Source organism: Zingiber officinale, chromosome 4B, assembly GCF_018446385.1.
Source record: "Zingiber officinale cultivar Zhangliang chromosome 4B, Zo_v1.1, whole genome shotgun sequence".
Lineage (NCBI taxonomy): Eukaryota > Viridiplantae > Streptophyta > Magnoliopsida > Zingiberales > Zingiberaceae > Zingiber > Zingiber officinale.
The window spans coordinates 62,430,321-62,455,558 of record NC_055993.1 but is presented as its reverse complement, the minus strand read 5'-3'; the positions used below and the strand labels follow the sequence as shown (position 1 = coordinate 62,455,558).

The following is a 25,238-nucleotide window of genomic DNA, read 5'->3' as shown; positions in this document are numbered from 1 at the left end:
TTTTATGAGGATTTGGGGTTGTGAGGCTTACGTTAGACGTCAAGTCTTGGACAAATTGGGACCCAAATCCGACAAGTGCTATTTCATTGGATATCCCAAAGAAACGAAGGGATATTACTTCTACGTTCCCAGTCAACACAAGGTGGTTGTGGCTAAGACTGGGGGTTTTCTAGAAAGGGATTTTGTTTCTAGAAAGCCTAGTGGGAGTATATTCGATCTTGAAGAAGTTCAAGATGCGAACAATAGCACTGAAGCCTCGATGGAAGTTGAACTGGAACCACAAAGTGTTGTGGATGATGTTGTCCCACAAGGAGTTGAGAGACAACAACCAGTTCAAGTAGACATACCTCTTCGCAGGTCTGATAGGGTACGTCGTCAGCCTGAGAGATACTCATTTCTCTTATCTGACCATGATGATGTTGTGCTCATAGAGGATGAGCCCACCTCTTATCAGGAAGCTGTGATGAGATCATATTCCGAGAAATGGCTAGAGGTCATGAGATCCGAGATGGAATCCATGTACACTAACCAAGTATGGACTTTGGTTGATCCACTTGAAGGGGTAAACCCATTGGGTGTAAGTGGGTATTTAAGAGAAAGACTGACATGGATGGACTTATTTATAAGGGTCGCTTGGTAGCTAAAGGTTTCAAGCAGATTCATGGTATTGACTATGATGAAACCTTTTTTCCAGTTGCGATGTTTAAGTCCATTCGGATCATGCTTGCTATTGCAGCGTACCACGATTATGAGATCTGGCAGATGATGTCAAAATCGCGTTTCTGAATGGAAACCTGCTCGAGGATGTGTACATGACACAACCTGAGGGTTTTGTAGATCTACAGCATACTAGCAGAGTATGCAAGCTGCATAGGTCCATTTATGGACTAAAGCAAGCTTCTCGGAGCTGGAATCTTCGATTCAATGATGTAATCAAACAGTTTGGTTTCATCAAGAATGAAGATGAACCTTGTGTCTAAAAGAAGGTTGTAGGGGACATAGTTATCTTCCTCATATTGTATGTGGATGACATACTACTCATTGGGAAGGACATCCCTTTGTTACAGTCTGTCAAGACTTGGCTAGGGACTTGTTTCTCAATGAAGGACTTAGGTGAAGCATCCCGCATTCTAGGCATACAGATCTATAGAGATAGATCTAAGAGATTACTTGGCCTAAGTCAGAGTACATATATTGACAAGGTACTCCTACGGTTTGCCATGCAGAACTCCAAGAAGGGATTTCTGCCGATGTCACATGGCGTGAGTCTTTCGAAGACTCAAGGTCCCTCTTCTAGAGAGGAGAGAGACCGCATGGATCAGATCCCTTATGCCTCAGCCATAGGATCTATCATGTATGTCATGCTATGTACTCGTCATGATGTCTCGTATGCTTTGAGCATGACGAGTAGATACCAGTCAGATCCAGGTGAAAGTCACTGGATAGCGGTCAAGAATATTTTTAAGTACTTAAGAAGGACTAAAGAATATTTCTTGATATATGGAGGCGATGATGAGCTAGCTGTAAAGGGTTACAGTGATGCCAGCTTCCAGACCGACCAGGATGATTATCGATCGCAGTCAGGGTTTGTGTTTTGCATAAATGGTGGTGTTGTGAGCTGGAAGAGCTCGAAGCAGGACACAGTCGCTGATTCTACAACAGAAGCCGAGTACATTGCTGCATCAGAAGCAGTAAAGGAGGCAGTTTGGATACGCAAGTTCATCACTGAACTTGGGGTGGTTCATAGCATTGTTGGCCCTATTGAGCTCTATTGTGACAACAATGGAGCTATAGCACAGGCGAAGGAACCTCGTTCACACCAGCGGACCAAACACATACTACGGCGCTTCCATCTCATTCGAGAGATCATCGATAGAGGAGATATGAAGATTTGCAGAGTACCCACAGAGGCTAACATCGCAGATCCCTTAACCAAGGCTTTGGCACATAGAAAGCATGATGGTCACACTAGGTCATTAGGCCTTAGAGCCTACACTGATTGACAATAGTGCTAGTGGGAGATTGTTAGTTAGAGCCCTAGAGCCAATTATTTGATGATTGTTGTATGGACTCATTGTATCATATTCTTCTATATATAAATAAAAGGCATTTGTTTTGGTTATTATATTTACTTGTATTGGTGCCAAATAACTAAGTATAATAGCGTCCTTGAGTAGAAGGTTCTTATCTATATCAATCGATTGGTTGAATCGATAGTGAGATGATATAGGGAACACTACTCTTAATCATTCCTAGTCGAGTATTAACATTCAGGGACAAATGTTAATGAGACGAGACTAGCATGTAGGTCAACTCGATACTTGATCTCACAAGTCATAGATATGGAGATATCAAGTTGACACATGGTTATGCATTGGAGAATGTATATTGAATGACCCGCCATGAGAAAGTATCATGGATCGTTATATGAGTGTCATATACATTCTCGTGTGGCTATTAGTATGACTATTAGTCCTTGGACCTGAAGTCACCATGGTTCCCTACATAAGGAGTTACGTACTTTGGCTTCGTCAAACGTCACCCGTAACTAGGTGGACTATAAAGGCGATTACTGGGTTTGTAACGAATTATGCAGAGGGATGTGAGTGATGTAGATGGGATCTATATGACGGGAGTGACATCGATATTCTTGATAGAGTGAGACCACGAAGTGCATGGCCATGCCCAAGTGAGTCAATATGAGATATTGAGCTCATTTGATCGAGTGAGTCTACTTGGAGTTCAAGATTTAGATTGATTAGAGGATGACACGGTCTATGCCTCACATTGATCAATCTAGATGTCTAGGATAGAAGGACACTTATCATATATTGTGAAGAGTCACAATTAGTAGTCACAAGGTGATGTTGGATCTCAACATTCTTGTAACTTGGGTAGTAATGATGTGTTACTAGATACCGCTCATTACTTATGCTCCTAAATGAGTTTAGGAGCATTGCCAACGTTACAAGAACCTATAGGGTCACACACAAAGAACAATTAAATGGAGATTAGGTTCATTTGATGAACCTAAAGGATTAGGTTCATGTGATGAACCAAATTGGATTAACAGTAATCCAAATTATGCTAATTGAGTTGGACTCGATTTGGTTCATGTGTTAAGTGAGTCTAATTTGGACTTAGACTCATTTAATTAATTTAATTCAATGAATAGAGATTCATTAAATTAAAATTGACTTGAACCAATGGTTAGATTAGATCAACCAAGAGAGAGAAGTGGTCAAGTTTGACTTGACTTGAGAGGAAGATGAAGGGTCAAGTTTGACTTGACCATTTGCCACCTCATTGGTGAGTTGGCATTAAGTGGCTAATGGTGATGTGCCACATCATCAAGGCTAGCACATGTGTGTGCCACCTCATGAGGGAGATCAAGAGTTTTTTAACTCTTGAAATTCCATGGAGTATATAACTCCTCATGAAAAGTGGCCGGCCACTTTAGTGCTTGTGAGGAGTTTCATTTTGTGTGGTAACTCCATCTTCTTCTTCCTCAAGCTCTTTCTTCTCCCTCTCCTCCACCTCCTTGGCCGAAACTTCTAATGGTGCTAGGACACCTTTTAGTTGTTTTCTCCATCTTCCGTTCGTGTGGATACACATAGAGAAGTATCTACTTTGATACTTTCGAGATCCGACGAACCTAGGACGAGCGGGATTACGCGAAGGGCTTCGCATCAAGGGTAACATCTTTATCTTGTAGATCTAAAGTAGATCTAGGTTAGAAAAATCATACTCGAAGTTTTACTACTTTTATTCTTCGCACGGATCCGGTGGCGGGGGATTTCGGGGTTTCCGCAACGCATAAAGCGGTTTTTGCGGCCCGAAAACCCAACAGTTACTACCTATCCAAAGGTATACTATTACTAACATAAAAGTACAAGTATAAATAACAATAAATAGCATGGATAACAACGAGACTGTCTGAATATCAAGTAGATTAAAAATAAGCTCAAGCAAGTAAGTATCAAACTTAAGAAATAAATAGAGTGGAGTTAAGGTAAACATATATACACTACTTAATCAACATAAATGAAAGACAATCATATACTAAGATCTAAAGAGATCAAACATCTAAAGAAATCAAAGAAGGAATTACCCACCTCTATAGTAGATTGTCCAATTATCTTATAATCGGAAGGTCTGTCTCGGGCTTGAATCCTACAAGTCCATGATGCAAAGAAACTAAGTACTAGAATACTCCTACAAATCTCAAATAATTTATATAGATTTAAATAGTTTATTTCTTCCCTTAGTAGTCGTCTAAATTTCTTATTCGTGAGTCGTAAATTCTTAATTGATTGGTTAAGTAATCAATAAATCAACTTATTAGTTCATCTTTACTTAACAATTGGAGTTACTCCATGAATCACTTTGTTATCAATGTAATCTGATTTCCTAGAGAGTTAATTAAATTGATCAACAAGTAACCTAATTAATCACTCCATTAACTCTTTAATGGATATCAAATCATTTGCCAAATCAATTTATCATTTGTTCAACTAAATCAATTAATCTATTCCTTAGCCATCGATTAATATCTAGTTTAGCTACTCGATGAGAACTACAACTCCGTTAATTGTCCACTAATTATCTAATTAATCATGGTTTACCAAATAAATCAATCACCACTCAATTAATTGAAAGCATTTACCTAATTCCAATAGTCGACAATAGTTTGTGACTTCCTCCTCCATGGCGGTGGTGCATCGGGGTGGCAGTGGTTGAAATGATGTGGGAAGACTGCTGGGACTATGGCCATTCTGTCGATTTCAATTCTTGTGGTGGCACGATGCACTGGGAGTGGTCTTCTGTCTGGAGGAGCAGGAGAGAGCGACAACTGGGGAACTGGGTGGCACTATCAGAGTTCAACTAGAGGGAAGTGGGATGGCATGCTGGCGACGATGGAGGCCATGAGACAAGGAATGTAGGTGGCGGCCACTTGATTCTGTAAAAGGTGAAATTCGTCACCCTACTCCCCCTCCCCTCCCGACGACTATCTAATACTATTAGGTGGGAGTAAATCAAGAAACTAAAACAATACACTACATGGAAAGGTATTTCTATCAGCTTATCTGAGAATCAACCCTTGCTTTAATAAATTAGGTGGTTGTCGCTTGAGCTTGTACACAAGGGGGAGAAATGGGGTAGCGGCGGGGGATTAATCAAACCTAGTTTTAATAAAAGAAAACAAGTTCGCGTTAATCAACTCCACTTAAATAGATAATGCTTTCTAAAATCTTAATAATAATATCTCATTAATATATTCATAAACTCATTTTAAATTATGAAAAAATATAATAAATTATGTATATTCAAATTCATATATTTTATTATTATTTTCCTAAAAAAATTATTTGGTTAATTTTTAATAGATTTAATCTGTAATATCCTAGATATTAAATATTATTTATTTATTTATTTCTATGATATAACAGGCTAAGTGTCGAGTAGTCGGGAGTGGCCGAGTTTGGAGGGGTCGGGAGTGATTGAGTATCGAGGAGTCGGGAGTGGCTAGGTGTCGAGGAGTCGGGAGTGATTGAGTGTTGAGGAGTTGAGAGTGACCGAGTTTGGAGGAATATAATGAAGGGTGGTTGAGTAGCATCTCAATCCTAAAGAGGGTTTGGATCAAACCCATCTTGCATGTGTCTGCCTCATCCATACTCGACTTTGAGCTCCGTTTGATCCAACTCTGGTCCCACTTTCATCAATCTTGTTCATGACCTATAGCTCGGCTTGACCTTTGATGGTTTTGCTTGACTTTTGATTGTCTCGCTTGACTTTTGACTGTCCTAGTCATGCCACATGTAGACCGACTATACCACATATATGTAATATTAATAAGAGGTCATCTTAGTCTATCAAACCATTCATCAATACATTTTCACACTTCTTTTATCTTCCAAGCATCCCCTAATGGTTAAAGCAACATGTTCACATGTGCTTTCTCTTGTGCAAATAAGGTGGTTCTAAGCCTATTAGATGTTGAAGGGGTATAACCAGACAACTACCATCAATCAATCTTGCAAAATTGAAGGGTTTGTAAACACATGCAAGCACTTCTTTATCATCCTCAATCTTTTAAATTGCTCTAAAGCATCTAGCCAAAGGTAAAAACACTTTTTTCATTTTTTTTGTGATGGATGATTACATCTGATCCTAAAGGAAGAGGAACATACTCTACTCCTTTTCTTTAATTTATGATTTCTATGGATTTTCTAATTTATGTTTACTTGTACTTGTGTTTTATAATAGCTAATATATCATCTTTAATTGACTTGCAACCCTAAACACCTTGAATAAGAATTCTTAGTAAGTGGTCTCTTATTCATTAGGAACCTAATACTTCGTCATTCAGAATTAGGTTGTAAAAGATTTAAGATGTTTGAGGAAATTAAATGGGAAAGGTGTAGGCCTTTTGAGAAGAAGAGTTTGTTCTTAGATGAATGTGAATTGCTACAGAGAGAATGGAAGGAATGTTCATTAAGGGTGGTACAAATCTAAAGGGTGTCCCTTTTTAAAAGTAGGGCTGTAAACGAGTCGAGCCGAGCTCGAGCCAGCCTTAACTCGAGCTCGGCTCGACTCATTTTATGCTAGCTCGGCTCGAGCTCGAGCTCGATCGAGCTTGAGCTCGATCGAGCTTGTAAATTTGAGCTCGAATTCGGCTTGATCATTTAATCCAAGGCTCGAGCTCGACTCGAAAAGCTCGAATTAAAAGCAAGCTTTCGAGCTCGAGCTCGAACTCAAGCCAATCATAACTTGAGCTTATTTTACTGTAATTTTAACAACTTCATCAAATTCACCCATAAAACTGATCAAATACAATTATCTATCTTTCTAATAAAAAAGTTAAATTACTGGATATCAAAACATAATTATTCTCAAACTTCATCCCAACATAATTTACACCAAATTCAAAAACATAATATTCCAAAATCCAAACTTGCTCAAAATATTAAATTTCTGCAACATATCCATCTTCATCCACAAAATTGATCAAAATACAATTATCTATTTCTCCAATAAAAAAGTTAAATTACTGAACATCAAAAAATGACCCAATATAGTTTACAGTTTTACACTAAACCCAAAAGTATGATATTCCAAAATCTAAACTTGCTTAAAATATCAAATTTCTGCAATGTTCAGTATCATCTTCATCCACAAAATTGATCAAAATACAATTATCTGTTTCTCCAATAAAAAGTCAAATTACTGAACATCAAAACATAATGACCCAACATACATGATATTCCAAAATCCAAATTGCTTAGCTGCTCAAAATATCAAATTTTTGCCACGTTCAATATCTTCCTTCATCTCAAATTCTCAGTTATATCACCTGCACTGCATTCAATCAAATTCTCAGTTATATCACCTGCACTACATTCAAACCATAATAATCAACTATAATACCTTCGTCTTCAATACATGGATTGGATGACAATGACTTGTTCTGTTGAAAGATCATGTATGTTAGTGATAAAGCTCTTTTATTCTTTGTGAAACAATTTCATGTAGGGAAGTACTGCTAAACTGGGAACAATTATTTAACACTAGTATCAATATCAAAGTGACGTGCTTAGCTTATGCAGTTTTGTAGTTATCTATTATAGAAAAGGTCAATCATTTGGTTAGAAGAATGAATTCTTCTTATGTACCGAGAGGCCATAATATCGATTGATATTAAGCTCAACTATAATACCATAATAATCAAACCAAAAACACATGTTAAACAAAAAACTAAAATTTAACTTACTTTAAGAGGTAGATACTGGAAGAAAAATTTCCTGGTAAGTTTTCTCTTTCTGAAAAAGAAAAATTCAAATAATTAGATGATTAGTTTGTAACTTAGAAAACTAATAATGAAATTTAATTTACTTTAGTCTTTTTTTTTCAGTCCATGTATCTTTTGAAGCCAATCACCCCCACATAGAAGAGCTTGCACTGTGTCCGGAGATAGTGATGAACGATAAGAATCAATAACTCTCGTCCCTGCACTAAATGTTGCTTCTGAAGCCACTGAACTCACTGGGATAGCTAAAATATCAGCTGTCATCTTTGACAATATTGGATATTGCATTCTATTCATCTTCCACCATTCTAAACACGAAAAAATTTTAGGAATCTCATTCTTCTTAAGACAACCCTTTTCAAGATAATCTACCAATTCAGATCTCTTAGTCTCCGAAGTTTCAACTTTTGCACAATAGTCATCAAAATCATCCCAACTATACACAGAACTTTGTTGATTTCTTTTAACACTTGAAGAACCAAAACTCTCAGACTCAGATGGATGGGGCGCTCCTTTATTAGTTTCTTCAGCAACATACTTTTCATAAAGAGAATTAATAATCTCCTTAACTTTTGAGATATGCTTAGAGGCATCTATTTCAGAATAAAGCTTAGGGAAGCAAAACTCAACAACAAGCATTTTTTTGGTTGGATCTAACACAGCAGCTATAGCCATCAATAGATTACAATCACCCCAATACTTGTCAAAATTTTATTGCATTTTACTAGCCAGTTGCTTAAGAAACAAATCTTCATGTTGTGCATAAGTATCCAATGATGACTTTATTTTTTGAACTTCCTGAAGAAATAAATTTGAAGGTGGATACTCACTACCTGAAATGATGTGTGTGGCTGTCCAAAAAGCCTCCAACAGTGAGCAAATCTTTTGAGCTTTATTCCATTCTTCTTCTTGAGGGCAGCAACCATAAAAGTGATCACGTTCTTTGAACATTTGAAAAACTTCTTTGAACTTGAGTGCACAACTTAACATTTCAAAAGTTGAGTTCCACCTAGTTTTGCAATCACGAATCAATCTTTTATCCTTCAACTATAATTGTTGCACACACTCTGTAAATTGCATACGTCTTGCCTCTGAACGATTTACATATTCTACACTTTCCCTTATATTACTAATAATATCTTCAATCTCCCTCAACCCATCTTGAACGCACAAGTTCAAGATATGTGCACAACAACGAATATGAAATAAATTTCCTTCACATGCCAATGTTCTAGATCTTTGAATGGTATCTTTCATGTACCGAATGGCCAAATCATTACTTGAAGCATTATCAACAGTAATAGTGAAAACCTTGTTTTCAATACCCCACTCTTTCATGCACTTAAAAATGGCATCAGAAATTTGAAGACCTCCCCTTGGTGGTGGAATGTTAATGAAACTTAAAACTCTCTTTTGCAAATTCCAACAAGAATCAATCCAATGCCCAGTGACAACCATGTATTCAATTTTTTGAGTCTTTGACTTCCAACAATATGTTGTCAAACTTATTTTATCAATGCATTCAAGACTTTTCTTCAACCTCATTTTCTCAACCTCATAAATTTTCATACAATCTGCTCTACATATCGTCCTACTAATTTTTTGCCATTCAGGCATTCCACGCCTCATCATTAAATTGAACCCCTCTTCATCAAGAATGGTGAATGGATGTTCATGCATCATAATCCAATGAGCAGCTGCCTCCCTCATTTGTTCCATATCAAATTTTCCAGAATGCAAAGTAAGAATGGATGGTGAAGCTGAATCAGTGGGCAAAAAATTCAACTTTGTTTGTTGTTCAGCTTCTCGCAAATAAATTTTTCTCTTCACACAATGTAATCTATGCCTCAAAAGACTTGATGTGGGCCCTAATTTACCCAATCTAAAAAGGGATTGACAATGTTTACATTTGGCTTTCTTTGATCCATCCATGGTGTCAAAATCATTCCACACTTCTGAAATTTTTTTCCTTTTATTTGTTTTGAACCCCTCTTCCTCTTTTTCTTTAGCATTTTCTTGTGTTTTTTGACCAGCTGTGATAATTTCCTTGTTGATCTCAAGATTAACTTCATTACTTTCAGCTATGGCACTATTTACAGTAAGTGGAACAGATGACTCTTCTACAGACATAACTGATCCAGAAATAAATAATTATCAAATAAATTATAAAATGGTCAAATAATAATAAAAAGAGAAAATATTGTCTGTAAAGCAACATTCAAATCTTTAGTTTGTAGGAATCAAAAGAACTCCATGTAAGTACTTGCGAGAAAAAAAAAACAAACTCCAAACTTCCAAGGTCAAATCTTTGAAATCCCCCCTAAAAAATGAAGGAAACAAACCACAGCAAATCAATTCTACCACTTCCATATATTGCAAGCGCATATAATTTATAGGTCATTCATATTAAATAGACTAATAAAAATAGAATTGCAAAAACATTAAAAATATGACTAACTTCAGACTGAGGTTATAGTGTTATACTATAAAAGGCTACATAGAATATGAATAGAAATGAAGATCAGATATGGTTATTGGTATGATTAAGTTCAGAGAAATTTCCAATTTAAAGTGGAGAAATTCCACCATGAAATATTACCATATAAATTAAGACAACAGAAGTGCATACACGGATTGTGCAAGAAAATATAATCTTATCGCCCACTAAAATCCAATAGGAGGGGCACCTAAAGCACAGAAGAAGTTAGCCCCAAATACACATAACACGACTAACTTGCAAATCAAGGGTTTTAAGGCATTTACTGTTGGGTTTTTCGGGCCGCGAAAACCGCTTTTCGCATCGCGGAAACCCCGAATCACCCAAAGCCGTAGATCCGTGCAAGGAAAGCCGAACAAAAAATTACGAGTACTAGTTTCAAAAACCTTTTTAGATCTACTCCTAGATCTACATGTTAAGAGCTTTACCCTTGTTGCGTGCCCTTTCGCGTTCCCGCTCGTCCAAGGAGTTGCCGGATCTCTAGACCGTCAAGCGTCGGTCCTCTAGAAGTATCCACACGGACACGTAGGTGGAGAAAAACCTCACACAAAGGTGTGCTAGCACCTTAGTGAGATTCGGCCAAGCAAGGAGGAGAGGGAGAGGGAGAGCTTGAGAGGAAGAAGGAAGAAGATACACCACTTGAATGAAAAATGAAATCTCATTCAAACCCAAAGTGGCCGGCCACTCTCAATGGTGAAAACTCCCAAATTAATTGCATTAATTGCAATTAATATGAAGTCATTAAAGAGAATGGCTTTGTAACTTCCATGAGGTGGCACCCATGATGATGTGGAGTAATATCATTGGTCCACTTCAATGCCAACTCACCAATGAGGTGGCATAAAGTCAAGTCAAACTTGACTTTTAATCTTCCTCTCAAGTCAAGTCAAACTTGACCAAATCTCTTCCATAGTTGATCGAATCCAACCATTTGATTCAAGCCAACTTAATATAATGAATCTAATTCATTTAATTAAATTGATTCAATGAGTCAAAATCTAAATTAGACTCATTGAACACATGAATCAACTTGAGTCAAACTCAAGTTAGCCCAATTAGGATTACTCTTAATCCAATTTGATTTATCAAATGAATCTAATCCTCTTGGTTCATCATATGAACATAATCTCCATCTAATTGCCCTAAGTGTGTGACCCTATAGGTTCTTGTAACGTTGGCAATGCCCTAAACCCATTTAGGAGCATAAGTAATGAGCGGTATCTAGCAACACATCATTACTACCCAAGTTTTACAAGAATGTCGAGATCCGACATCACCTTGTGACTACTAATTGTGACTCCTCACAATATGTGGCATTGTCCTTCTATCCTAGACATCTAGATTGATCAATATGAGGCATAGACCGTGTCATCCTCTAATCAATCTAAATCTTGAACTCCAAGTAGACTCACTCGATCAAATCAGCTCAACATCTAATGTTGACTCATTTGGGCATGGCCATGCACTTAGTGGTCTCACTCTATCAAGAATACCGATGTCGCTCCCGTCATATGGGAGGGATAGATCTCATCTACATCACTCACATCCCTCTACATAATTCGTTATATACCCAGTAATCGCCTTTATAGTCCACCCAGTTACGGGTGACGTTTGACGAAACCAAAGTACATAACTCCTTATGTAGGGATCCATGGTGACTTCAGGTCTAAGGACTAATAGTCATACTAATAGCCACATGAGAAAGTATATGACACTCATATAACGATCCATGATACTTTCTCATGGCGGGTCATTAAGTATACATTCTCCAATGTATACCCATGTGTCAGCTTGATATCTCTATATCCATGACTTGTGAGATCAAGTCATCGAGCTGACCTACATGCTAGTCTTATTGCATTAACATTGTCCCTGAATATTAATACTCGACTAGGAATGATTTAGAGTAGTGTTCCCTATATCATCTCACTATCGATTCAACTAATCGATTGATATAGGTATGAACCTTCTACTCAAGGACGCTATTATACTTAGTCTATTTGGCACTAATACAAATAAGTATAATAACCAAACAAATACCTTTATTAATATACAAGAATATGATACAATGAGTCCATACAATCATCAAATGACTGGCTCTAGGGCTCTAACTAACATTTACTGCTCTAGGAATGATTCCATTGACTTGGGGGGAAAAAATACAGAACCAACAATATACAAAAGGATCACCATATTAATTTCCAAAGTCCAGAAAACCTCAAAAGATTATTTCTCCACTCAGCTAATAGAGAAAACCACAGTATAGAAGAAACCTCTCCAAAAAAGCATTTAAAAGATACAAATAACCACATTTACAATTTACCTTGTCAGCTTTCACCGTAGTGTAAACTGTAAACCCAATTCCAGCAGCTCCTCTTAAGGATTTCTTCAAAGCCTAGCTTATAATGTTATGTAGAAAACCAACCTTCCACCACAGAACCAAACTGATGTTCCAATAATCAAGTTGAGGGTGACAGGGAAGGGGGTAAGTGCTGAGGGCAACGTGTGACGATTGAGGACGATAAGGAAGAGGGTGAGGGCTGAGAGCAACGTCTGACGATTAAGGGAGATAAGGAAGGGGATGAGGGTTAAGGGCAACGGGGAAGGGGGTGAGGGCTGATCCCGACTGAGGGTGATGCTGAGTAGGCGAGACAGCGACGGTTGAGTAGGCGGCGCCGATGGAGGGCAAGGGTTGGCGGCGATGAAAGGTGAGTGCGGCGACGAAAGGTGAGGGCGGCGACGAAAGGTGAGGGCGACAAAGGGTGAGACCGTGAGAGGATATGAGATTAGGGTTGAGTTGATTGACTACTTTAACTTGGATTTAGAAAGATATTTTTATTTTAAAAATAAACTCTCAAAAATTACACCTTTACCCTAATACTTATCATTAATTACTTAATGACCTAAATTTATCAATATTCACATGAATAGATAAAAATATATTATACATATATAGTTGGGCTCGAAAAAGCTCGACGAGCCATCTAGCCAGTATTAGAGGAGCTCGAGCTCGGCTCGAATATTAAACGAGCCGGCTCGAGCTCAGTCAAAATCAAGCTCAAGCTAAGCTTTGACCGAGCGGCTCACGAGCAGCTCACGAGTAGCTTGACTCGCACTTTTTTCATTTTTTTTGTGATGGATGATTACATCTGATCCTAAAGGAAGAGGAACATACTCTACTCCTTTTCTTTAATTTATGATTTCTATGGATTTTCTAATTTATGTTTACTTGTACTTGTGTTTTATAATAGCTAATATATCATCTTTAATTGACTTGCAACCCTAAACACCTTGAATAAGAATTCTTAGTAAGTGGTCTCTTATTCATTAGGAACCTAATACTTCGTCATTCAGAATTAGGTTGTAAAAGATTTAAGATGTTTGAGGAAATTAAATGGGAAAGGTGTAGGCCTTTTGAGAAGAAGAGTTTGTTCTTAGATGAATGTGAATTGCTACAGAGAGAATGGAAGGAATGTTCATTAAGGGTGGTATGTTGCATGTTATGCCAAGGAAGGTTGACAGATCTAATGGGTGCCCCTTTTGTTGCATGTTATGCCGAGGAAGGTTGACAAATCTAAAGGGTGTCCCTTTTAAAAAGAATCATAAAGGGGCACCCCTTTTTTTGTTTTTTTTTTAATAGTGCCCAGATTTCGCAATGGGTGTTTTCTTTTAGATTTGCCTTTAAACACTATTTAATCTCCACCCAACTATCTAAAAAAATAAGATTAGCCATCCAATCAATTTGACAGGCGCCCCTAAGCAAAATCATTAGCAGTTTTGATGAAAAAATCAGTAGAGGAGTTATAATTTTTTTAAAAAAAATATTGAAAAATACATTTCTTTGAACAAAACTACTATATTCTTTGGACTGTTTAGAAACAAATATCTATATGTATTTTATATATATATATATATATATATATAACGGTTGAATCATCGGTTAGACTGATTAAATCTTAAAAATCTCGATCCGATCATCACACTGATTCAATAACCGATCCGATTTTCAAAATATTGTATTTTTCTCAAGATTTATATAATAAAAAAGTGCTTTTGAATGAACCTAATTTCCAAATATATACATAAAATGAAGAAAAAACAAAAAGAGAAGCCGAAATAAGGATTTATATACATAAAAAGTGGACCGTTGAAAGCGGATGATCCAAGGGGCGACATTTGAAATTAAGAGGAAGGTCAATCCGCATGTGGACTCCGAGAGCCAATCAGCCTTCACCATCCGTCCGTACTTGTATTTAAACTCATTCCAAAGCCCCTCGCTGTCTTACGCACTCGCTTTGCTTCGCATGTTCCGTACGGTTTCCTCGACCTCGCAAAACCCTAGCGATGGCGTCCAAGGATTCGAAGGCGAGGAAGCCCGCGTCTCATCCTCCATATGCCGAGGTTAGGGTCCTGCGCATGAATTTGAGATTTTGAACGTTTGCCTCGATTTGGTTCTCCTGGAGTAGTGAATCTGTAGTTGGATTTTCGATGTTTTAGATGATCAAAGAGGCGATTGCGACGCTGAAGGAGAGGAGCGGATCGAGCACTTATGCAATTGGTAAGTATATCGAGGATAAGCACAAGGGGCATCTGCCGTCTAATTTCCGCAAGTTCATCACCTCCCAGCTCAAGAAGCTCGCCGCCGAGGGCAAGCTTACCAAGGTTAAGCGCTCCTACAAGCTCTCCACTCCGGAGAAGCCCAAGGCGAAGCCTGCGGTTATCGCCACCAAATCAAAGCCGAAGACCTCGGCGATTGCCCCCAAACCAAAGGCGAAGACCAAGCCTGCTGGTGTGGGCGTCAAAACGAAGTCCAAGGCAGCTGCGAAGCAAAAGCCCAAGACGACGCCGAAGGGGACGGGGAAGGCTGCGAAGAAGGATGCCCCGGGGAAGAAGGTGGAAGAAAAGCGGAAGCCAAAGACGGTTGCTGCTTCTGCGAAGGTTGCCAGGACCACCAGAAAGGATATCCTGCGTAAGATTGTTGCAGCTCCGCAGAACCCCATGACGGCTAAGAAGTCGAAGGCCGTAAAGGCGGCTCCGAATAAGGCGAAGTAGATAGTTACGTTTGGCCATAGGTCTTTGTTTTTTGTGTGCAATTACTGCATCTTTTAGTCGATGCGTGTTTGCACTGGACGGGGAATGCTATTTTGTGGCAGTAAGGGTCTCCTGTGTCTCATTTGTAGAAAAAATAGTTTGCCATATGACTTCTGATGGACTACTGTTAGATAGGAGAATGTGATGTAGAATGTCTTATTTTTGTGTTTGTTAAATGATGTTTTGGTTATGACAAATCATATTCAACTTTTGTGATAATTCTGCAACAAATTCTTTTGGTGGTAAAATTTGCCATGAAATATAATTTTGTGACAGATTTGCGAGATTTTGTGACGAAAATATTTCGTTGTAGATTTTACAATGAAATTTTTTTTATCGCAGATTTGTGATGAACAACCTTGAACAGACATGTGTTCAGTTCATCAATGGAACTGTTCATAAATAATATTTATGAACAATGTCTATAAACGAAATATGTGAATCATATTCATCAACAAAGCTTTTATCAAAATTTTCAATAGGAAAAGAAGCTCTCAAAATAAACAAACAATCCTATAATATCAAGTTCATTAATTAATTAAACAAGTTTAAAAATATAAAAATTTAAATAGTCAAACAAATTTGAATTGAGAACTCGAAAACATTTAAATGAACCAAACTCAAATCAAATTTGAACCAAACTCAAGATTAAAAAAAGAAATCAAGTCAAACTAAAATAGCCATTTTAATTGCTTAGTTCACTTTGGCTTGACTTGACTTGGTTAATTTATTAAATAAGCTTGAACAAGATAAAACTTAGTTCGACTTGTCTTGTTTACAACCCGACATCCAAGTAAACATCTTGCCCTTTTTGCCTTGGATCCTTCCCACCACCAAGAAAAGACATACTGAATTTATTTTAAAACTCTTTTTTGGTGTATCTTTTGGTACAAAAACATGCAAGAAATCTAGTCATCCTCCATATTTCTCAAGTATCTAAAGGAACACCAAGGGGTTTGGAAGTAAAGACATGTTTTATCCTTTGATTTTCAGGTCTTTTGGGTAACAAAACTATTTGACAAGGGCTACATTCTTATCTAGAGATTGTGATTGAGGATTTTGAGAGTGTGTTTGTTTTTAGAGGGTATCTATCTATAAGCATTTGAATCGGATTGGATTGTCTGGTTCACTAGAAAGTTTATAACAACAATGAGAGCTTGCGCAGGACGAACTAGGTAAGTTGTGGGAAAAGATCTCAATGGTTTGATCAGATAGAGGGTGCCTTTCAAGGGTATCTATCCTTGCATGAATACACCTATAGCTCTTTTGCATAGATAAAGAAATTCTAAGAAGGATTTTATTTTCCTACTCTTAAAGTAGCTTGTGCCTCAAGGTTATTTGAAGTCTTAAATCTGAAAAGTATATTCGTCAAGTTATATTTTTCTTTCCATTTTATTTCAGTTTAATGGAAGTCATCAGACATGAAGAATGTCATATCTTTTTATTGTGTGTGTTTTTTCCACTTCAACTGTTGCTGCAGGTTCTCTGTTTTGTTGCCATGGAGAAACCTGTATCGCTTAAGCCTGAGCATATTCGTGAAGAGAAAGTGAAGGTCAGAAATCATTTCCATAGGGGAACATAGTTATCATCAGTTCATCACTTTATTTCCAGTATTTGCAAAATGAAATTATTCATTGTTCCAGTGTATAATAGTACGAAAAATGAATATCTACACTACATTGTTCTATTCTATTCTACATTTTATGTAAGCTTGTTTTGATTTGTTGAACTATCAGGTCCTGCAATCAGTTTTACCAATAAAACTTGAAGAGATAGTTCTTGGACAGTAGAGGGATACACAGATGACCCGACAGTTCCTGACAGCTCTAACACACCTACGTTTGGAACTGTTGTCTTGCATATACACAATTCTCAGCAAGGTTGAGTTCCCGTTTTGCTGATAATTTCAGTTGTCACAATTATATGTGTTTATTTTTTATATTTAGTTTCTCTATTTGTTGAATTGCTACTATACATGGGCCATACATTTTCTTAGATCAATATACTGAAACTTCTGATTCACAGTTTTTGTGTTGTTATTGTTCCAATTTTCATTTCTAGAGAAAATTGAATGCAGGCGTTCCTTTTATTATCAAGGCAGGAAAAGCCCTGAATTCAAGAAAAGCAGAAATTCGGGTTCAATTCAAGGAAGTTCCTGGGGATATCTTTAGAAGTATGGTAATTGTAGTTTCTTATCAACTTATTCAAATTTTCTCTTGATTAGTTTTTTTGCGTGTTTAATGACTAACATTTGGTTATAGTTAAATTACCACAGTCTTGAAAATTAAAAATTGAATAGAAACAAATATTATATCTATTCAGACCTTTAAGTTCTCTACAACTTATTCACTGTCAATTAATAATGTCTTTCAAAAACCGATCTCATGTCTGTTATAACTATGCATAGGTAAGAAACAAGGGAGAAATGAATTTGTCATTCGCCTGCAACCATCAGAAGCCATGTACATGAAAATAACCGTAAGTTCCTGATTGCTTAAAATTGGTCATGCGATGCTCTCCTTGTATTTGCATAGCCCTTGGTTATGAAATACAATTTCATGAATGATAACCTTAGCAGCCATTGTTCAACTAATGAATAAGCCTTTAAAGACCAAAAACATGTTGGGCAAAGTTGACATATTGCATTTTCCCGTATAAAGTCTTTTTTTAGAATATATAATTCATTTCAAGAGTGATGAACAAGGGGGAAAAAAAAATCTAATCATGCATCTAGTTTATGGAATGGAATAGACAAAAACATAGATTTTGTATATATATATATATATATATATATATATATATATAAAAGTTTTTTTACCCTTGGCGTCCAATTTGGGCGCCTAGCGTGAGCGCCTCTCAAGGGAGACGCTCATGGTGATTTTTTATTTTATTAATTTTATTATTATTTTTTAAACTTTCAATTATGTCATTATATCAATAAATTTTTGTCTTCATGATTTAGAGATTGAGTTATAGTATTAAATACAAAAAAAATTTAAAATCATAAAATATTATTGGGTGTGCACAGGGTGTGCAGGATAAAGTGTGCATGATATCAAAACTATATATATAATCAATTATATCGAATAATTACATGGGCGATCTATATATGTTGTTGGAAATTAATTTCCATAACTAATGATTTTTTTTGGATAAATAAAAATATATTGAATCTAAAGAAAAAAGAGGTATAAACGGGATTAGGCAAGCCCAATCATCAACATCAACTATTCTTTATAGCTAATGGGAAGCCATCAGACACTCACCCCAATCAAACCACTAGTTACTATGAGTTAATTACTTATGTTTCACGCAACGTTAGATCAAAGTATACTTTCAAAGACAGTACACATGAGTTTGAACACTCCTGAAGATCTTCTCAATATCTAACTGCCCCTCTCCAATGAAATTACTATTTCACGCTCACCAAACATAATGAATCATGGAAGACATGGTCAGGTGATAGGCCATTGTTGACACCCTACTCCCTCAGTAGTATTTCCTAAAGACTCACATCATCTATCTGTACATAGACATCTCTTGTCACATTATGGAGTCATTCTTTTAATCCTCCTCCACAGCTCCACAATAGGGGGACACCTAAAGAAAAGATGCTCATGAGATTCTACCACCTGATGGAAGAAGGTGCATGTCGATCTTCCAAGTACTCCTGTCTATCTCTAGTGGGGAGGCGTCGCTACGCCAACATCCAAAATGTAACTACATGGCTTGGCTAAATATATATCTTCCACACTATCCAGACACATGGTTTCTTAGGGCTAGGGTGCCTAATGAAATCATAAGCCCGAGCTACTCCATTATCCAGAGTAAACTAGTCTACTAGGATTTGTCCAACAAGCTTTGGTGTCTAGCTACCAACAAGATAAGGTCTCGTATCTGAAGCAACTACTTAATCAGTGGGGATTCTATGTGGATGACCTCCCAAGACCATACATTCATGTGTCTCAGGTAAATGTGATGCACCCACTTTATCCAAAGTGCATCCGACTTGGCATGTATTCACCATAACACTTTATCCAAGAGTGAGTTAAGGTCCAAGCACGTAAGTCCCCAAACCCCAAACCACCTTCATCCTTAGGTCTACACATATCTGTCCAAAAGACTGGTGGATGTTTAGATATCCACATGAAAGATCTGCATATGTTGTACATATGATTAATAATATCCGTAGGAAGTGGTAAAATAGCTAACCAAAAACACTCCACTCCCTAGAGTACAAAGGTAATGAGTTATGCCTTGCCCTCATAAGATAGTGTTTTTTGAGGCCAAGCATTGATTCGTCAAACTAGTGAGTCCAACAGTGAGTTGTAATCAGAAATCTATAGTTGCTCTATAACTAAAGGAATCTCAAGATGCCTAAATAGCATGGAACCCTCTTGAAAGCATGTAATAGAAAGTAGTTGCATACGTGTCATATCATCAATCCTAGCCAAATAGATATAGGACTTTAGTCTGTTGATATGAAGGCCTGATGCTGCACCAAACTCCTATAAACAAGTAGTCAATGTACTAACTGAACCTGCATCGCCTCTACTGAAAAGAAGTAGATCATCTGTGTAGGACAAGTGTGCTAGTCTGAGGTAGGCACACTTGGGATGGATATTAAAACTAGGGTTGCCTATGCACTATTGTATCTGTCTTCTAAATATTTCCACACAAATACTAAAAGATATGGTGACCAATCATCACACATTCCATAATCCATGCAATAAATTTTTCTGAGAATTGTAGTCCAATAAGGGCTTTATGCAGGAAGTCTCAATGTATTGAGTCAAAAGTCTTTTGAAGATTGATTCTATTGGAGAAATCTATTCCCTATTCTACTATTTAAAAAGCTCCTGGGCCATGTGAATATTGCTAGTAATGAACGACCTTGCATAAAAATTGCTTGGGATTGATGTAATATTTGATCCAATATGATAGACATTTTGCTTGCTAATGATTTTCAAAATAACCTTGTAAAAAACTGTACAATAGAAGATTGGCCTATAATCTATCACTTTGTCAGCATGGCCCGACTTTGGGACAAGAGATTGTTGGTGCAGGAAGCACCAGCTAATCAAACTTGTGTCTTGATATTGGTAAAGGTTCAAAGTTAGGCTATGTTGTTGTTCTAACAAGTTGAACTGAGTGTGCAAGAAAGTCTTAAGTGATCGTAGGCAAAGGAAAGTCCTAGTTGAGGCTAGGCAAGTGGAAAGTCCTAACTGTGGTTAGGCAGGTGGAAAGTCCTAGCTACGGTTAGACAACGAAGTCCTATTCCAGGGGATTGGGCAAAGTCTTGGCAGGTCGAGGATGTTGAGAAAAATCATAGAGTCGAGAATGCTAGGTGAAAATCCTGGGGTTGCGGACACCAGGTGGAAGATTGGACAAGTCGGGGATTGGACATCTAGCATGAAGTCCTGATGTCTTAGACATTGAGCAAAAGTTTAGACGATTTGGAGGACCGATATGGAAAAAGATAATTTCTCCTAAGAGTAGGTGAGGACATGTTTCCTGAAGAGGGAATAGTAGACGTTAGTCCGACCTAGAGTTTCAGTGAATCTTAAAGTCAGGACGAGAAAGTTCGAAGGCTGTCAAAGTTACCTTTTATATACTGTTTGCCTATTATTCTAACTTTATTTTGCAAGAAGACTAACACTTGTAAGTTCGGATTTTGCCTTGTTCGATCGATCGAATATTCAAATCAGTCGACCAAACCCCAAGCAAAAAGATTAGATTTCAGCTCACGATGAGATTTTGACCGAGGGATGGGCCAATCGAATAGGGAGGTTTAGTCGACCGAATAGGGAGGTTCAATTAACCGAATAAGGAGGTTCAGTGGACCGAATTGGGAGGTTCAGTCAACTGAACAGTGGATAAATAGTGAATTGATTAGACTAGATAAGCCAGGGAGGATAGCAGGATCGGTCGACCGAATGAAGATCTCATCTAAAGCGGTAACATTTGGATGGAAACCTGGGCTGATACAGAAGGACCAGTCGACCGATCAGGGTGGATCGGTCGACCGATAAAAGTCAAGTCATGAACAGTGATCCCGAGATCAGTGGATCGAATTAGGTTCAACTTGGCTATTAAAGAAGGCCTCGACCAGCACTTCAAGAGATCAACACAATGAATTCTCATGATCTCCCTATTGTATGTTTCTTAAAATACAAGTCAAGGAAGCTATAATGACGACTGAAAGCTCGAAACTCCAACTCTCTAAGTCATCGGTATAACTTTCATTTATAGCACTTAATCTTTAATCTCATTGTAATTGTACCTGTCTTTGTAACTCTATAGATTGATAGTGAATTGCTCAAAGTAAATACTTAACGAGTGTGGGCTTTGGAGTAGGAGTCGTCACAGGATACGAACTAAGTAAAATTAAAGAAAGGTCGGTTTGAATTGGTGAAACCACCATTCGAGCAAAATTTTTGTGTGCTTTTTTGCTAGTGAATATATTCTTATGTCTTTTTCTAATTTTTGCATCTTGAGATTTTTAGAGTCAATCGGAATTGATGCTATCACCTCTTTCGATAATTTTTCTTGATCAAATTTATTGATTCTCGAAGATAATGTAACACCACTCGAGTTCTTTAGTTTTTCATACCACATCACTAATCCAAGACCAAGTCTTGAGACAAGTCTCCTTGTTTTATTGCATGCAAGATGATCTTGTTGGAATGTATACTAAAAGCCGAGCTTTTGTATAAACATTTATTTAGAAATAAAGAATCACATTGGTCAAATATCTACATTTATATGTTAAGTGCAGTTGTTCAATTAATTTATATTATAGATAACATGGTATGTGGTGTCACACACAGAAGATCATGTTATCAATTCTTTATAAATTATAAACAGTAGCTCACGACTAAGATGGATTGGAACAAACCATTGGAATAGTCGTAGTGTAATTAAGTATTAGTTTATCTTGACTGATAAATTACACTAATACACTCAGAGTGTATTGAGCTGCACCATTTAAGGTAAGTTCTTTTTATACTGACTAAATAAAAGAACAACACCTTTGTTATTATGGAAGTGTGTGCTCTTAATCATGATATAATAACAAGCACATATACTTAATATTTATTTCTTTGATTTATCAAAGGGGACGATTTAGTTCGATAAATCAATAGGCCCGATAAGTTGGGAAATGATATGATTTATATTGTATGTTGTTGATTATAGAATAAAAGTATGTCCTCGTAATCTAGGTTGATAATGTTCCCAAAAGGAGCTTATAAGGATTGTCATGTTAAACCCTGCAGGTCGAGTTAGTCCGACATGACAAAAAGGTTGAGTGGTACTACTCTTGGACTAAGATATTAATTAAAGTGAGTTGACAGTAACTCATCTAATTAGTGGGCATTCAACATCTTAAACACATGGAGATTAACACACTCATAATAAGAAGGAGCCAAAATGTCATTTGGGATTACTGCGGTAGTTCAATAATAATTCTTTAGTGGTATGAATTATTATTGATGAAATTAAGTTGGGTGTTTGGGGCGACACGGGAAGCTTAATTTCATCGGGAGACCAAAACCAATTCCTCCTCTCAGTTCTTATCGTAGCATCTTATTTATAAATTATTATACCCATCCTTACCCACCTTCTTACCCATCCTAATGGGGTCGGCCAAGCAAGCTGGGAACCCAAGCTTGGGCCGGCCAAGTCAAGAGGATGAGCCAAGTTGAGGTGGCCAGCCCTAGCTTGGAGCCCAAGCTTGGTGTGGCCGGCCACATTAAAATTAAAAAGGATTTTATTTTTTAAAAATCTTTCTTATGTGGAAGCCATGGTTTAAAAGAAAGAGTTTAAAATTTAAATCTTTCCTTTTATAGCTTTCTACAATTGATTAAGTGAAAGATTTGATATCTTTCCTTATTTGTAATTAAAATGAAGATTTTAATTTTTGATAAAACTTTCCTTTTTTGTAACCATGTACATGATTTAAAAAGAGAGTTTTAAAATTAAATATTTCCTTTTATAAGTTTCTACAAAAAATTAAGAAAAGATCTGATATCTTTTTTTATTTGTAGATTGAAAGGAAGATTTTAATTTTAGAGAAAACTTTCTTTTTTTGGAATTCATCCACATGTTTTAATAGAGAGGTTTTAAATTATAAAACTTTCCTTATTTAACCAACCATAAAGGGAATTTTTAAAGAGGAATTTTTTATTAAAATTTTTAGAAATAAATTAGGAAGTTTTAATTCTTATGTTATTAAAACTTTCCTTGCTTGGAGTTAAGAGGTGGCCGACCACATGGAGATAAGAAAAGGAAATTGGTTTTAATCAATTAAATTTTCCTTTCCATGGCAAATTAAATAAGGAAGTTTTTATTAAATTTTCCTTATTTGCCAAGACCAGGGATTATAAAAGAGAGGGAGGGGGTGCCTTCATGTGACATAACTCTATTCTATTCTCCTCCTCTCTTCCTTGGTGTGGTCGAGCCTTCTTATTCTCCCTTCTCCTTAGCCAAACCTCTTCATCCTTGGGAGCTTAGAAGGTGGCCGGATCTTGCTTGGAGAAGAAGGAGAGAAAGGAGGCTTTATTTCTAGCATCCCTTGGAGCTTGGTGGTGGTGGCCGAACCTCACACTCTTGGAGTTTTTTTTGGTGGCCGAAACTAGCTTGGAGAAGAAGATTTTGGGTGGTTCTCATCTCGGTAGATCGTTGGCCACACAATGTCTGAGATAAGAAGAGGAATACGGTAGAAGATCAAGAGGTCGTTGCATACAAAGAAAGGTATAACTAGTAATTATTTTCCGCATCATACTAGTTTTTCTTTGTATGAATTCCAAACACAAGAGGCATATACTTCTAGGTTTCGAATTTGTGATTCGAGTTTGTGTTTTTTTTTTTTTCGAATTTGTGATTCGATTGTTCCTTTTGGTTAAACCTAGGGTTATATAAGGAAATTAAATATTAGATTTCATTGAAAGACTTTGTCTAGGAAGTGGTGGTTGCTCCCATATCCAAGAAGGCCTAGTGCCTCACCATGTTTAACCTGGAAGCATTTGTCTGAAATTAATATTTAATTGAATTTATAACATAGGTGGATTTGGATCAATAATGTTAAGCATCGTTTGCGATCCAAGTCTAAATAATTAAGAACAGATAAGTTAAATTTGGAATCAATAATGTTAAGTTCCGTTTACGATTCTGAATTTAATTTCTAAAGAACACAATAGGTTGTTAGGAAAGGTTCGACACTTGTACAAAATTTTGTACAGTGGAACTGGTACGATCTTCCTAGGATCAACCAACAATTGGTATCAGAGCAAGAGTTTGCCTCTGTATGTTTGGTTTTCAGTTTAATTATGCACATGTCATACATATTTTAGGAAGGATAATAATAGGATATGCTAAGTTTGTGGTTGCAGGCTCCAACTATTATGGCTTAATGTGATTGTGTGTGATTGGACCCTTGGACATATCAAGGGTATTTTATTGTGTGTGCATGATTGTATTTAACTAATACAGCATGAGCTGTATTAGTCCTAGGATTTTACATTTATGTTCGATCTAGACTTGATGTACATTCCCTTGTGGAATATAGGATCGATGTATGTAAAATTTTATTTTTTTTCTGTCGCGGATCGTATCCTTGCGAGGCGTGGTGCTATTGGAGGACTAGAGGCGCAGCAGAAAAGGAAGCTCGATGGACCCGACGGCATGAACCCTAGGGCTGGCAGCACGCGAAGGACAATGATGGAAAAGGCCATAATAGTTGGAAAATTAATTTTCATATTTATTATTTTTATTTACTGTGATGTATGTGATGTGTGCTTGCATAGTTAAAATTCCTCACCTTAAATAACTAAGTGGGAGAGG

The 25,238-nt window shown here is 37.0% G+C and overlaps 1 protein-coding gene and 1 long non-coding RNA gene across 2 annotated transcripts; one reads left to right on the top strand and one right to left on the bottom strand.

Moving 5' to 3' along the window:
- Window positions 1-7,289: 7,289 nt before the first annotated feature.
- Window positions 7,290-8,307, bottom strand: LOC121977572. Its single transcript, XR_006110939.1, has 4 exons — window positions 7,894-8,307; window positions 7,772-7,820; window positions 7,429-7,468; window positions 7,290-7,359 (listed from the first exon to the last, which is right to left on the bottom strand). It is a non-coding gene; the product is annotated as an uncharacterized LOC121977572 (long non-coding RNA).
- Window positions 8,308-14,648: 6,341 nt separating this feature from the next.
- On the top strand, window positions 14,649-15,437 carry LOC121978286 (histone H1-like). The gene is made up of 2 exons (XM_042530650.1): window positions 14,649-14,705; window positions 14,802-15,437. Exons 1-2 carry the CDS (start codon window positions 14,649-14,651, stop codon window positions 15,354-15,356), a joined length of 612 nt encoding a protein of 203 aa, XP_042386584.1. The 3' UTR covers window positions 15,357-15,437.
- The last annotated feature ends 9,801 nt before the right edge of the window (window positions 15,438-25,238 follow it).

Bases quoted from the DNA above. Each gene is read 5' to 3' on its own strand.
- LOC121978286 (XM_042530650.1), top strand. From the start codon at position 14,649: ATGGCGTCCAAGGATTCGAAGGCGAGGAAGCCCGCGTCTCATCCTCCA. The intron at 14,706-14,801 runs GTTAGGGTCCTG...TCGATGTTTTAG, and splicing joins CTCATCCTCCATATGCCGAG to ATGATCAAAGAGGCGATTGC.